The following is a 14211-nucleotide window of genomic DNA, read 5'->3' on the forward strand; positions in this document are numbered from 1 at the left end:
TTATATTCTGATGCTTATATTAGGATATTCACATGTATTGATTATCCTCCTAAACTAGAGTTAATCTATCTATAAGTGATCTTACCCACACACTAGCATACTGTTCATTTTGGTGGAGGCCTTGATTGGCATTTTAATAATTGCAGTAATTATTGGGTCCAAAGGATGAATTACAGACTTTCTCCTAAATAGGAATTAAATGAACTTAAATATTAGACTTTGTTTTACTTGCATATGCTATGCATAAAGATAAAGATACATTGCTAAGACATCTTAAAGGTGCAAAGGATAAGAATATATATGCTACATAAGCAGGGCCCCAGGGTATTTTTGGTTATTTTAACTGCCTGTCTTGAGTCCTCTACCAAAAAATCAATAAATAGCTCATAGCTCATATGAGCTCCTCAAAGGTAGATATTGTCGTCTAACTCTCCAAGCACTTAGTTCAGTGTGCAGCACAGAGAAAGCACTCAGATTGGTCGTACAGCAAAACAAAAGCCAAATATTTGGGATTCTTCTAAGGTCTAGACAGCAAAAACTGCCCTCAATCAGTTGTCTTTGAGCCCTTGCTGTGTGCAGAGCACTGAACAAAGTGCTTGGGAGAGTACAATACAACAGCGTTAGCAGATATGTTCCCTGCCCACCATGAGTTTACAGTCTAGAAGGGGGAATGATTTTTCAGGGACAGCAGGTAGGAGAAGATGTGATTTTAGTAGGACTTCGAAGAAGAGAGAGTGGCATACTATTGGAAATGAGGGAGAGGGAAGTCATGGCCAAGGGGTTAGTGGTGAGACAGCTGAGATGAAAGTACAGTGCGTAGGTTGGCTTTAAAGGAGCAAAGTGACCGGCCTGTATTGTAGGAGATCAGCGAGATGAGGCAGGAGGGGGAGAGCTGATTGGGTGCTTTAAAGCTTATAAGGAGTTTCTGGTCAATGGGGAGGTGGGTTGGCAACTATTGGAAATGTTTGGATGGGGAGATGTGAACTGGATTTTAATTTTTTTTTTTTTTTAAGAAAAATAATTCAGGCAGCAAATCAGTGTTTGCCTTTGTTATAACCTTGGAGGTCTTTTAGCTGAAATTGTATGCCCCTGGTCATGCAGTGAATACTATTGGCTGATATCATAAACTCTTGAATATCAGGTATACCTGCCTCAAAAACAAGTGAACATGTTTGGTTCTCCTGATTTTTAGCTTTTAGCCTGGATGCTGAGCAACCAGATTATGATTTGGATTCTGAAGATGAAGCCTTTGTGAATAAGCTGAAAAAGAAAATGGATATCTCTCCTTTGCAGTTTGAGGAGATGATTGATCGGCTAGAAAAAGGCAGTGGCCAGCAGGTACAGCTTTTAATGCCCATTCAATTTAAAAAATAAGTAGAAGCAACCAACCTATTGAAAATGACATTTTGGATTTTTGCATTTAGCCAGTTAGTCTGCAGGAGGCCAAGCTACTGTTGAAAGAAGATGATGAATTGATTAGAGAAGTATATGAATACTGGATTAAAAAAAGAAAAAACTGTCGAGGTCCCTCTCTCATCCCAGCAGTAAAACAGGAAAAGCGAGATGGTTCCAGCACAAATGATCCTTATGTGGCTTTTAGAAGACGTACCGAGAAAATGCAGACACGAAAAGTAAGTACATTATGTTACGTGACATGGTTCTGTGTACATGAGAAACTATTTTTTCCTAATGTCTTAAAATCAGTGGCCCCTTAGATACTCTATATGATGCTCGCCCAAAGAATTAAATTATGGATTCTTTGGGTTGACCTTAAGTCAGTTAATGGCATGGTTTTTGTTTTACTATATGTAAAGCTTAAAGTTCATTTTTAAAATGCATTGTATTACTTTCCCAGTGCTCCCATTCTTAATGTCTGAAAACTTAAATAGTAATTGAGATATATGTTCTCCCAGTACAGGAGTCGAAAAACTCTGGTTCTCAAGGAGGGCCTCTAGCTAAGGAGGGACCTCTGGACTCTGCCCAGCCAATCCCTGCTTAGGACTGGAGGAGTCAACAGCCTGTTAAGGCTTGCCCCTGGGAAGGGTGGGTGGGTACTGACTTCCAGAAGGCTCTGGGGCTTGTTGGGCAGCTCCACCAATCCCCACCTCTTGGACTGCCCACTATGTGACATTAGGGCTGGAAAATTCTTGCTCTGGGGCATCCAGAGAGGGAGTGCCTGTCACTTTTGTGTCAGCCAGAGTGGGGGAAGTACCCACCCACCCTGGAGGTGGCTGCAGGCCCAGCAGTTCTTTGGAGCCAGGAATGGAGGAGGAATGACTCAGTCACAAGGAGTGGAGGGTGGCTACCATCAAGGGCAGGGACCCTGTCATATCTTCTCCCTCACAGTAGAGCAGCTCAGCTGAAACCTGTCACTGGCCATAGGGTGGGGAGAGCAGGACCCACCTGTTTCTGAGCCATCCTTGTAGCCCTTAGGGGAGGGCAGGGGCCTCCTGGTAGGTCTGGGTGGCGAGTGAGGGGTTCTGTCACTGTTGCTGTGTCTGGCTACATGGACATTGTCCTGTGGCTTCCCTGAGGCAAAGGCACAGGGAAGAAATTTAACTTCAGCCAGTGCTGGCCCTTCACTCTTCTCCCCTTTCCCCACTCTATAGGCAGCAGTAGCTGCTGTTATGAAGCAGCTGTGGAGCACAATAATGTCGCCTTGCACCATGCACAGCATGACGTAATGCCGTCACATCATATGGTGGGTGGGCAGGGAATACATTGTTGGATTTGCCCTCTAAAAGCTTTTGAGCCATTGATGAGGATTTTGTTTTGGCTTTTCTGCCCCAAAATGTTGCTGACCCTGTTGTAGTAGAAGAACTTAATGATAAAAGAAGTCTACCAGACTGCATTTTGCTTTGAACAACCATATCAAATACTGTTTAAACCTGAATAACGGAAACTCACGATTTTATTTCCGTTCCTAGAATCGAAAGAATGATGAAGCCTCTTATGAAAAGATGCTTAAATTGCGTCGAGACCTGAGTCGGGCTGTAACTATCCTTGAGATGATAAAGAGAAGAGAGAAGAGCAAGAGAGAACTATTACATTTAACACTGGAAATTATGGAGAAGAGGTAAACATGGCCATATGGGTGGTAGGCAGTGTGATTCTCTTCATGGGTCTAGCTGTTCTGGGAAAACTCAACATCAGATGGAAAAGGGGTTTTTGTTTTGTTTTTGTTCTTGTTTTGTTTTTTATGGAATTTATTGAGCACTTACTATGTGCCAGGCCCTATACTAAATGCTAGGGTAGATGCAAGATAATCAGTTTGGACACAGTCCATGTTCCACAGGGGGCTCGGTCTTAATCCCCATTTTACAGATGAGGTAGCTGAGGCTCAGAGAAGTTAAGTGACTTGCCCAGAGTCACACAGCAGATAAGCAGTGGAGTTGGATTAGAGCCCAGGTCCTTCTGACTCCCAGCCTCATGCTGTAGCCACTAGGCAACACTGCTTCTCCCAAATTGTTTTTTGCAGGCTCTCCTAGACTCCCTAATGACTCTAAAAGTCTGTCAATCTGTCAGTAATATTTGAGTGCTTACTATGTGCAGAGCACTGTACTAAGTGCTTAGGAGAGTACAGGACAAAATTCATAGACACGATCCCTGCGGTCATGACGTTTAAATCTAGTCTCCTACTAAAGAGGCAGGAAAGGCCAGGATTTGGTACTAGCATTTTCTTTTGCCATCTGTTTTCCAATACTGGGAGGAAGAATTAGACTGTACTTTGTCTCCTGTGGATTTGCACGCTCTCCAATCAAGATAAATTATTACCTATTCCTACCACTGCTCTGCTTCTCCCTGGGCTCCCTGTGAAGGCCAAAAAACCATAAAAGGCAGTGATAATGATGGTCAAAATGACAGCAACTGTGGTTTTTCTTACCTCTCCCACTTTCAATCTCCTCCTTGCTGGACTTCCTAGAGTTCTTGCCTCTTTTGCGGGAGCCAGTAGGTTAAAAACTACTTTTGTGATTTATATCATGTCTGCTGTGGGCAGGAACTCTTCCCAATACATAAAAAGATGTGCCTGTGGCACTTGTACTTTGCAGACTAGAATGTACCCAGAAGAATAGACTTTTTTATTTGTGTGTGCATACACACACACTATACTCTTGATTACATGGGTACAGATCTTCTGGATTGTGGGTTATCTGTGCTATTCCTAGAGTGTGGGGTGGTAATGTGCCTATGTGGAGGAATGCCAGATGGCTTAATAGGAACTGAAAAACACTGTGTTTTCATCACTTGAAGTCTTCATTTTTCATCTGTAAAACTCAATTTCAGGTATAGCTTGGGCGACTACAATGGAGAAATCATGTCTGAGGTCATGGCACAGAGACAGCCTATGAAACCTACCTATGCTATCCCCATTATTCCCATCATCAATAGCAATCAGTTCAAACATCAAGAAGCAATGGAGGTGAAAGAATTTAAAGTGAGCAAGGTAACTTTTGGTGATATATCAAGATGATGTTAGACTGGTAAAGTGAATTAGCATAATGTAGGTACTGGTGAAAATGCCATTTCTGGAGAAAACCCTTGGGGTTTGAGTTTTTCTGTGAGTGGTATTTTCTGTTCAACTATGCTAGGTTCTAGCATCTTAAATCTGGTTGCATTTCTTATAAATGGGATCCCACGTACAGGAAGGAAAAGGGAAGAATATGCCTGTTTCTAGATGAAGAATCGAGATGAATGAAATAGATGTTGGGTTTTGTAATTACTGCACAGTAGTCCCTTGGAATTTGGGGGGATTGTTGAAAGAGGCCATCAAATGAGATGAGACTGTGAATAATATCATCTGGCCTGATGGTGAAAGTTGATTCAAGAACTCATGGCTGTCCATGCTCTCAGGAGGAAAAGGTGCTGGTCAGACAGCCCTTGAAAAGGTGGGGCTGCAGCCACCAGAGAAAGTAGGTAGTTAAGGCTGGCAGGCAGGGCCTGCTGCAAATTTGTGTTGAGCCAACCACACGGATAGGTGGTCATGAACACGAAATGGGTGAGATGCTAAAGAACTGCTGTCTTTAATTTTGCTAAAGTGCCATTCTTCATATATCTTTTCACCCTTTAAAAACTTGCAGCTGTTGCTCAGTCCTCTCCACATCAAACAGAATCTCCTGACAATTGGTTTGAAGGCACTCAGTCAGCACAGCATTAATTGTAATGTAGAACCCTCACCTGTTAAGTTTGATACCAAACCTATGAGTCTGAGGTGGATAGAGCTGAACTGCTGCATTTCCTCCACCTCCAACCTCCCAGGATCCTCACATATCTAATGTGGGGATTGTAGCCCTTTAACAGGACTGCTACTGCACGTTTCTGGCTTTCTGTCCCTGGAGTGGTTGGCCAAAAGTTCCAGAAGCGCCCTGAGGCAACCAGATGTATGCAGAAATTCTATCCAGATGTGAGCCTGCTTTGACTCATAGTGCACCTTGATCCAGGTACCAGGTTTCCAGTCTTTATAGAAATATTTTGAAACAGAATCAATTGAAAAAGTGTATTGGATTATACTGATTGTATGGAAGATGCTCCTTAAAATCAAATATGAGCCGGTTAACTTCCATATTTGTAGTGCCTTGTGTAAAGCATCTTGGCACCATAGTTTTGTTAACTGATTGCCCTCGGTCACTTTAGCTCTGCTGATCTTGTTGCTTCTAGAGTTATTTAATTGAGTGCCTGTGGCTTTCCTTACAGCAAGAGAAATCTGATGTCATACGACCTAAAAGGAAATATGAGAAGAAGCCCAAAGTCTTACCATCGTCTGCTGCTGCTACTCCTCAACAGACGAGCCCCGCTGCACTGCCAGTCTTTAATGCTAAAGATTTGAATCAGTATGACTTTCCCAGCTCAGATGAAGAACCCCTCTCCCAAGTAAGATTAAAACTTATCAGTAAGCATCAAGAAAGAATGTTTTGTATCACTTTTGACCCTTCCTGTTTTCATTTGATTGTTTAAAGGTCTTGTCTGGCTCTTCAGAAGCTGAGGAAGAGAACGATCCAGATGGTCCTTTTGCTTTCCGTAGGAAAGCAGGCTGTCAGTACTATGCTGTAAGTAAATATTTACATCTTTTAAAAAGTCTGACGTGTGTTTGTGAACAATGATGTTAAATAGAGACTTATTCTTTTTTGGTATGTTTTCATTTCCTTTTAGCCCCACTTAGACCAAACTGGTAATTGGCCATGGACTAGTCCTAAAGATGGAGGATTAGGAGATGTACGCTATAGATACTGCTTAACTACCCTCACTGTACCCCAGAGATGTATTGGATTTGCACGAAGACGGGTTGGGCGTGGTGGAAGGTAAATTGCTGTCTTCACTCTTGCTGTTTTGTGTCTTCTCAGGTAGAACAATAGGCTACTTTATATGACTTTAGGAATAAAAGTCCTATATTGTATTGAGATGTCAGTGGAGTTTTTTTGCTTGTTTTGTTTTTCTTTTGCCAATCCAGCTCTTGTAAATGCGTTTTAGTTCAGATTAGACCCTAATCTCAGCCGATACCTTCTGTATGAGTGGAATGAAAACCATGTGCGTTGGCATGAAATAGCCAGGGCCAGGGAAGGGGGACAGTGAAAACAAATTCCATTTCTTCCAGAGTACCCGGTTACCTGTCTAATGCCTTGGATTCATGGCTTGACCTCCAATCCCAAGGACTGCCCAGTCAGACTGAGTAGTTCTGCTGGACTTGTATGGACCCAATCTTACTCCTGGAGTCAACCTAAATTCTGGTTGCTTCTCGATCTTGGCTAGGATCCAGCCCCTTTATCTGGCTGTAGTTCTTAAAATGGAACCCCACCTTTAAGAATGGGATAAAATCGCCCAATAAGAAAAAAGGGAAACTTCCTTGATGTGTGGAGATGGAGAAACTCCCTTGAAAGAGGCCAAGAACACCCATCTGAGCTGGGTGGTGAAGTTTACTCACTCTGTCCAAGCTTTCAGAAAGGGGTTGGAGGAAATGGCCAGCCAGCCCCTGAAGAGGCGGGGCTACAGCAACTAAAGACGATGGGTAGATAGTAAATAGTGAAGTAGGTAGTAGTGGCCAGGACCCGCCACAAGTTTGTTTCTAGCCAACCAAGGAGAAGGACCCGTGAACTCAAAGTTTATCGAGTGCTGAAGTTCTGCTGTACATAATATAAATGTGTTTTATTTTTGTAAAATGACATTCTGCATTCATCTCCTCTCCCCTTAAAACCTCCAGTGGTGCCCATTCCCCTCCATCAAGCAGAAACTCCCAACAGTTGGTTTTAAGGCACTCAGTTAGCTCCCTCCCTACTAAGCCACTCTTCTGTCCCACTACACCTAAATTAAACCCCTGCTCACACTCTGCATTCCTCAGGAGCTTACCTACTTGCTAACCTTCTTGCTTATTTCTCTCATCAACAACCTCTTGCTCAGACCTGGAACTCCCTCACCTTTCAGTTATAACAGACTGCAGTTTTCTGTGTGTTCTAAGTTGTACCTCCTTCCTACCAAGAGGCCTGCCCTGGTTAATTTTATATCTCTCCATTTTATATCCCTTAATTCCCATGCCAGCATTTCTGCAGCACGTAAATGTTAGTACTATGCTCTGCACACACTAAGTGCTACAAAAATACCATTGATTGAAATGTTACTGGGTAAACCTATCATACTCTGTTAGCCTTCCTGTCTGTATATTTCAGGGTCTGCTTTACACTGTAAGCGCTTCGAAGGCAGAGACCATGTCCTCTAATTCTGTAGAATTATGAACACCGTAGAAACTTGATATGTACTTCTGGTTGAGTAATAGAGGAAACTTGTTCCTTAACTTCTCAATTTGTAAAGTTTTGTAGAATTAGTGACAACAACCCATCCCCCCCCCCCTTTTTTTTTCTCCTGTTGTAGGGTATTACTGGACAGAACTCATTCAGACTATGACAGTACATTTCGCCAGCTGGATTTGGAAATGCTTTCCTCCCCACAACACTCTCCAATCAATCAATTTGCCAATACCTCAGAAACAAATACCTCGGACAAATCTTTCTCTAAAGACCTCAGTCAGATACTAGTCAATATCAAATCATGTAGATGGCGGCATTTTAGGCCTCGGACACCATCCCTACATGACAGTGAAAATGATGAACTCTCCTGTAAAAAATTATACAGGGGTATAAATCGAACAGGCACAGCACAACCTGGGACCCAGTCATGCAGTACCTCTACACAAAGTAAAAGCAGTGGTTCAGCAAACTTTGGTATGTTGTTTGCTTTGTTATATTTTTCTGTAGTAATATTAAGTTTACCACAGGTACGCCTACAAGATACGTGTTCATCGATGTTTTTGTGGTCTGTATTAATGGTAAAAGAAAAAACTATACTGAAAAGCTCCTGGTGGCACTATTCATTTTCAGCATTTCGTGAGTGAATTTTAAGTGTATATACAAAGGCAGCATGTTGCTTTTTTAATATTTAAAATGTATAAATGGGGATGCTTTTTAAAGATAAATAAATGGGATATCCACTTAAAGTAAAAACTCAGAGTTCTCTGGTCTCTAAAATGTCATGACTATACATTTGGGAAACTTCAGTTATTCCCCTTGCCTACCTAGATGGAGGGAGCAACACTTTTATACATCCTCTTTTTTCAGATTATGGGGAGTAGTGATTTTGGGGGAAAAAAAACAAGCTTAGGGATTTTTGTATGAGTATGTATTTTAAGCAAATGTATTTTTTAAATAAGTTGGTATAAATCACTGCTGAAAAATCTCAAAAAGATTTTGCAGAGAACTTCCAGCAATACTCATGTAAACATTATTACAATAAACATTTATTATCTAAAACAGGGTAATTTTTTACTTGAAATATATTAAATGAAGACATATGGGAACGTCCGTAGCCATAGACTTTCTGCTAATGTTTACCAAAATATCATAAGCCTATATAGTTTACCCCTCAAAACGATACCAGAGTCTTCTAGCCAGGTGTCTCCAGTGTGGCAAGTTTATATTTTAAGTACCCAGAACAGATTCAAATTTCTCCCATTTTAAAGATCTAGAGAAAGAAAAAACCCTTTATCTTCTGGGACCCTAACAACATTATCAGGAAATATGTGGACTGTTTTGGGAAAAGACAATTCCCATCTTGTCTGTCCCAGTGCTCTCGCTAACTCTTGCGGCTATGAACTCGGAAAGTATTTGAGCCATCGTGATGTGCTTAAGGGACCTATATTTGGGTGAGGGTTTGGGGTGTGGTTTTGGATTTTTAATTTTTATTTCCATACACTGCATTTTCCATGATTAAAATTTTGTATTCAGTATTCAGATTACTAATCTGAAAATTTTCTAAGAGGGAATCCTCGTGTTTGTGCCATTCCTAATGGAAAATACACAATCCCCCCCCTAAAAAACTCATCCTTCAGAATAGGGAAATTGAGCTGATATTATAGTGATTTTGTTGTAAAAACTCCTTTTCAGCATTTTGCCTTGCTGAAAAATATGAAAAGATGAGAATGTTTTTTTTTATTCCAAAGGCTAGCTAAAGTAGGTACTTAGTGTGGCATAAAATTGATCGGATGGTGCCTCACCTACATCATTTTTTTTTAAGAGTTTGCTAAGCACTGGCTTGGCTACAGAACCATGAGATTAGACAGTCCCTTCCATCCAAGGAATTTGTGGTCAACAAGTGAGGGAGGAAAAAGTATTTAATCCCCATTTTGCAAATTAAACCAAGGCACAAGTAAAGTCATTTGCCCAGAGTCACACAGCAGACAGGTGGCCGAGCCAGGATCAGAACCCAGATCTCCTGACTCCCGAGTCCCGCATTCTCTTTCAACGAGACCATATTCCTTCTCCTTTTGCTCATCTCCTTCACATTTTGCCTGATGTATGACATTTATTACATTTATTTTACTGCCTGTGGTCAATATAGCTGAGCCACACTCTATCGCTAGGACATCCAGTTTCTTTAAGGTCAGATGAAGTCTTCCTATCTAGACATAGAGCAGCAGATTTGACAGATCTTAGACGAAGTTGGTCAAAGGTTTGTTTTGTCTTGATTTATTATTAGCTGAGGTTATTCTCTAGCTCGTGGCTTATGGAGCCCAGAAAAATGTGCCCCTCTCCTCATATTTGTTTTGCTTGCATTGGGACTTTTTATTACTAGCCTAAGTGAATATTTTCTAACATTCAGTGTATGACAATCTGAATGGGAGGAATAAGATTACTCCCATTCTTATAGAAGCAGAGGATAGTACTGTAGCTCTGCCTTGACAAGTCTACTTAGGATATAAAATGCAAGGATTTGGGGAAAAAATAAAATGGATTCCATAATATGAAGAAAAAATTTCTAAGCAAGTTCATGTTAGGTTGACCATGTAACTAAACAACATTCTTTTCATCAAAATTTTCTCTGAAAAATGAATGCTATTACTTTCAAATAAATATTATCCACTGAGATATGTGTTTGGAAAATGCCAGTTTCTTGAGCTTTTATCCTTTATAAGGTAGAATTAATAGGTAGAATTAGATCTTTGGAGGAATTAAAACTACATGATAGCGGAAGTTTTTTGAATAAAGGAGTTACTGAGAAATCATTGATTCTTTATAAAACAAGCTAGCAGCTCCCCTATTGATGAGATCTCATCAACATTCCAAACACTTGGATTCTAAGCTTCATGCTGGCTCTAAAGATGTGGTTTGTTTTCGTGGATGAACAAAATCCTAGTTAGGATAATCTGCCCTATGTCCAAATACCCACCATTTATGTGGCCTGCTAGTGAAAATTGTTCCACTTTCTGTAAAGCGTTCTCAGATTTATGGAGTTGAGCAATTTTTTTTTTTCAGAAATTTGGGTCTCAAAATTAATTGTAAGAAAGGGATGTCTACAATAAAATCAGCTAAATGTGGTAACCTGATTACTGATCTTGAATGGTCAGGTGTTTCGCCTCATCTTTGATTCCAAAACACTCACATTTCCAGGGAGATGGATCATTTTCTACCAAATGACAACTCTAAGCCAACAGACACCCCAGAAGCGAGTCCTGTCTGGGCCACTTGCAGTTTGTCCCAGATTTGCCACTACTTTCTCAGTACCCTATTTGCAGGGTAGCAACTCTGATTGATTTGGGGTGCTTGGGAGGACTATCAGACTTTGTGCTGATTTGAGACCCTCCCTGTGGAGCTCAGACTTTCTGGGCCAGATCAGATCCTGTGCAGGGCTCTAATTGCTGAAATAGCAATGACTCAGGTTAATTTTAAGGGTGTGTTTTTTCCTTAATTCTTAGTGGAACATGGATAAACCTGCCTCTTGTGGGCTTCAACTTCCTGAGAAAAAGAGGCTGAGTCTTAAATTGAGACCTTTGTTTAAAAGCGAAATAACAGTTGACTATTCCAACAGATGACTTAGGGAAATGAAAATTGTGAAAGTTTCTACATCTGTTTTCCCATTAATGCTTTTGCATTTAGAAACAGTGGATCCGGAAACACTGTTTTTGTCACTTGGACCCTGTTAGGACCTGTTAAATATACAAAGCACCATTAGAAGCCTGCTTACTAAAGCATCTCCTATACTGAATGTCCAAATCCCCTCAGTATGTACAGTAACATTATTTGGTGAGCTTGTCCTGCCTCACCTATTTTAATGATAGCCTAAAGTAATTCAACAGGCGGGAAGCTGTTCCTGCCCCAAAGTGGGAAGAAGTACCACTACCGGTCATCATGCATTTAAATGACAAAGCTTGAGGAAATTAATAATGCTTTAGCAAGGAAATTCAGATGGAGAAAAGAGATTAACCAGGCTACTTCTGATAGCTGTAGCTTTTTGATGTTGAATGGCAAGGTAAAAATAAGGAGTTTTCTTAAAAGTAAGATTCCTGGTTTGGGTTTTATTGTATTAACATTCCAAAGGTAGAATGCTACCCTTGGCAAAAATCTATTCACACCATTGAATGGGTAGGAGTTTATCAGAAAGTCTGATTCTTCCAGACTTTCTGGTCTCGTGAAAAGGCAATGAAATTTGAATCTAAGAATAAACTAGAGCTGCTAGATTGGAGCCTTGTCCAAGAAAAGAAATCTCTCAGGAGTTAGAAGTAATGAATTCAAAATTGATTGAGTAACATTTTGGCCTACCAGAATGTTGTTTATCTAAAAATAAACAAATAAACCAATGAAAATATAATCCTTCGGATTTGGGGAATCTGCAAGAGTGCAGATTTCCTGTGACCAGAAGTAAATGCATGATAACTCTTTTTTAAAAAATTGAACCTTTTCCCCAAACATTACAGACTTCCTAAAGAAGCCTTTAAGTCTGATGTATTGTGAATGTGTGTGTTTTTTTTTCCTTTTTTTTAATTGGCCAAAAAAAGGTTTCCTTTAAAACTGCACACAACCTTTTTTAGGGGGTAATAAATGAAAATTTTTTTTTGTTTTTTTTAGAACTGAGCTCTCCATAGACAAACATAAGTAGCATAACACAGTGTCTTTCCTCAGACATCATTCTGTACAGTAAATCAACATAAACAACTCCGTTCTTATTGACTGGATTTTTTCCAGGTGGGTTAATTGGGTGGGGAAAATTGGGTAATTAACCTTTATTTTTGGAGCCTCATTTCCTCTTGATATATTTAGAGGATGAGGTGTGGTTTTTTTTTTTTTTTTGGTTTTTGGTTTTGGTTTTGGTTTTTGTTCTATCCTTGACTTCATATGTAGGGATTCTGTATCATGAAATAAAATTGAAAATTTAAAACAATTAGTTCTAATCAGAACTATTAGGGTCATCCAAATGCATTGAGAGGAATGTGGAGAAGATAAAAAACCAAACTGGTTTGTAATGATCAAATTCATTCCTCTTCAGCTCTTTGCAGACTTAATTCTCAATCTGCGGATGTGAAAACTAGCGTTGACCTTCTGCAGTGTATCACATCTTTACAGAAATATTTGTTGAAGCCTGAGAAATGAGTGAGGAACTTTCCCTAAACACAGAGCCAGGAGTTGATTCTTGACTCAAACCACTCTTGAAGGGGTGGTACTAAAAAGTAACTAAAAAAAAGAAAAATTAATTTGGCGATGATCTTTAGCAGGATCGTGCTCCATTGTTTCAGACATCCTTTCATCCATATAAGGATTTCTTATGATGTTTGAGGTTTTTTTTTGTTTTAGGTTGGTAAAATGTAAAATTCAGCTATGTATTTTGATGTAGTGTTTTTTCATTTTATATCTTGTTCAGCATTTACAGCCGAACAATACCAGCAACATCAACAGCAACTGGCTCTAATGCAGAAACAGCAGCTTGCACAAATTCATCAACAGCAAGCAAATAGTAATTCCTCTACCAACACTTCACAGGTGAGGGATTTGTCTGTCTTATGATTATCCCTCGTTGTTTCCCACCAGAGCTCATCTGTAAGTGTCAACTCTTATCATAGAACCTTGCATCTAAACGAGCAGAAAAGTGGCTTGCGCCTGAATGTACATCATAGACATACAGTACAGGGTTTAGAAGGGACACTGCAGGTGAGTGTGTCAGGCTTTGCTTCTCCTCCCTTTTTTTCTTTTTAAAAAAAAAGTAAAACAAAAAACCCAAATTGATTAAATCAGATGAAAGTCTGTTTCGTAGTTGGTTTGATGCCCTGTCCACTAGTGTACACTGTACCAAGAAACCCTTCCATGTCATTATGTGAGAAATACAGATTGTCTTCTGAAAGAAACTAGAACCTTATTACAGTGATTAATTTTATACTTTAAATTGCTCTTCTGAATTTTTAAAATGCTCTCAAGGTTTTTGACTATTTAAATGCTTAATAAAGAAATTCCAAAGGGCTGTGTTTTAATTTGAGGATGCGCATTTTAAGTAGGTTCTATTGAAGCTCTGGGTATACAAATTTGAGTTTATAATCTGGTAGGAAATTCTAGCATTTATTGTAGCATTCAAGGGGCCAATCCAGGAAGATTATCATGTCATGTTCCATCGCTGTCATGTTTGTCCAGAAAAGTAGGGTGGAGTTGGTCACATTCTGTGAGTTTGCAAAGAGCTCTGGTCATCCGTCGGCTTTTCCTCAGCAACCTTGGTGGGGAGGTGAGGCCCAATGTCTGCATTTCTTCCGAGGAGACTGAGGTTATAATGGGTTCATTGTCTGCTCAGGGTCTCATATTAAGGCAGTGGCAAGGTTACAGTTCAGAGCCCTTGGGTTCCTGAGAAGCTACTGAGAGTGTCAGAAGTTGTTGAGAAGAGTACTCTGTCGTGTCAGTACCTGCTTATTCAAAC

The 14211-nt window shown here is 40.2% G+C and overlaps 1 protein-coding gene across 3 annotated transcripts in view; it reads left to right on the top strand.

Moving 5' to 3' along the window:
• EPC1 (enhancer of polycomb homolog 1) overlaps window positions 1–14211 on the top strand; it is a 55627-nt gene that overhangs the window by 37939 nt on the left and 3477 nt on the right. For 2 of the 3 annotated variants that reach the window (XM_007667811.4, XM_007667809.3), the window contains exons 3-11: window positions 1193–1338; window positions 1425–1631; window positions 2928–3076; window positions 4285–4444; window positions 5692–5868; window positions 5955–6044; window positions 6148–6296; window positions 7858–8207; window positions 13174–13292. In XM_007667811.4, the coding sequence (XP_007666001.1) occupies window positions 1193–1338; window positions 1425–1631; window positions 2928–3076; window positions 4285–4444; window positions 5692–5868; window positions 5955–6044; window positions 6148–6296; window positions 7858–8207; window positions 13174–13292 (1547 nt within the window). The remainder of the gene's footprint in view (window positions 1–1192; window positions 1339–1424; window positions 1632–2927; window positions 3077–4284; window positions 4445–5691; window positions 5869–5954; window positions 6045–6147; window positions 6297–7857; window positions 8208–13173; window positions 13293–14211) is intronic. The other variant, XM_007667810.3, reaches the window with a different exon arrangement.

The sequence above is a fragment of the Ornithorhynchus anatinus genome, chromosome 13 (assembly GCF_004115215.2).
Source record: "Ornithorhynchus anatinus isolate Pmale09 chromosome 13, mOrnAna1.pri.v4, whole genome shotgun sequence".
In the NCBI taxonomy this organism is placed as follows: domain Eukaryota; kingdom Metazoa; phylum Chordata; class Mammalia; order Monotremata; family Ornithorhynchidae; genus Ornithorhynchus; species Ornithorhynchus anatinus.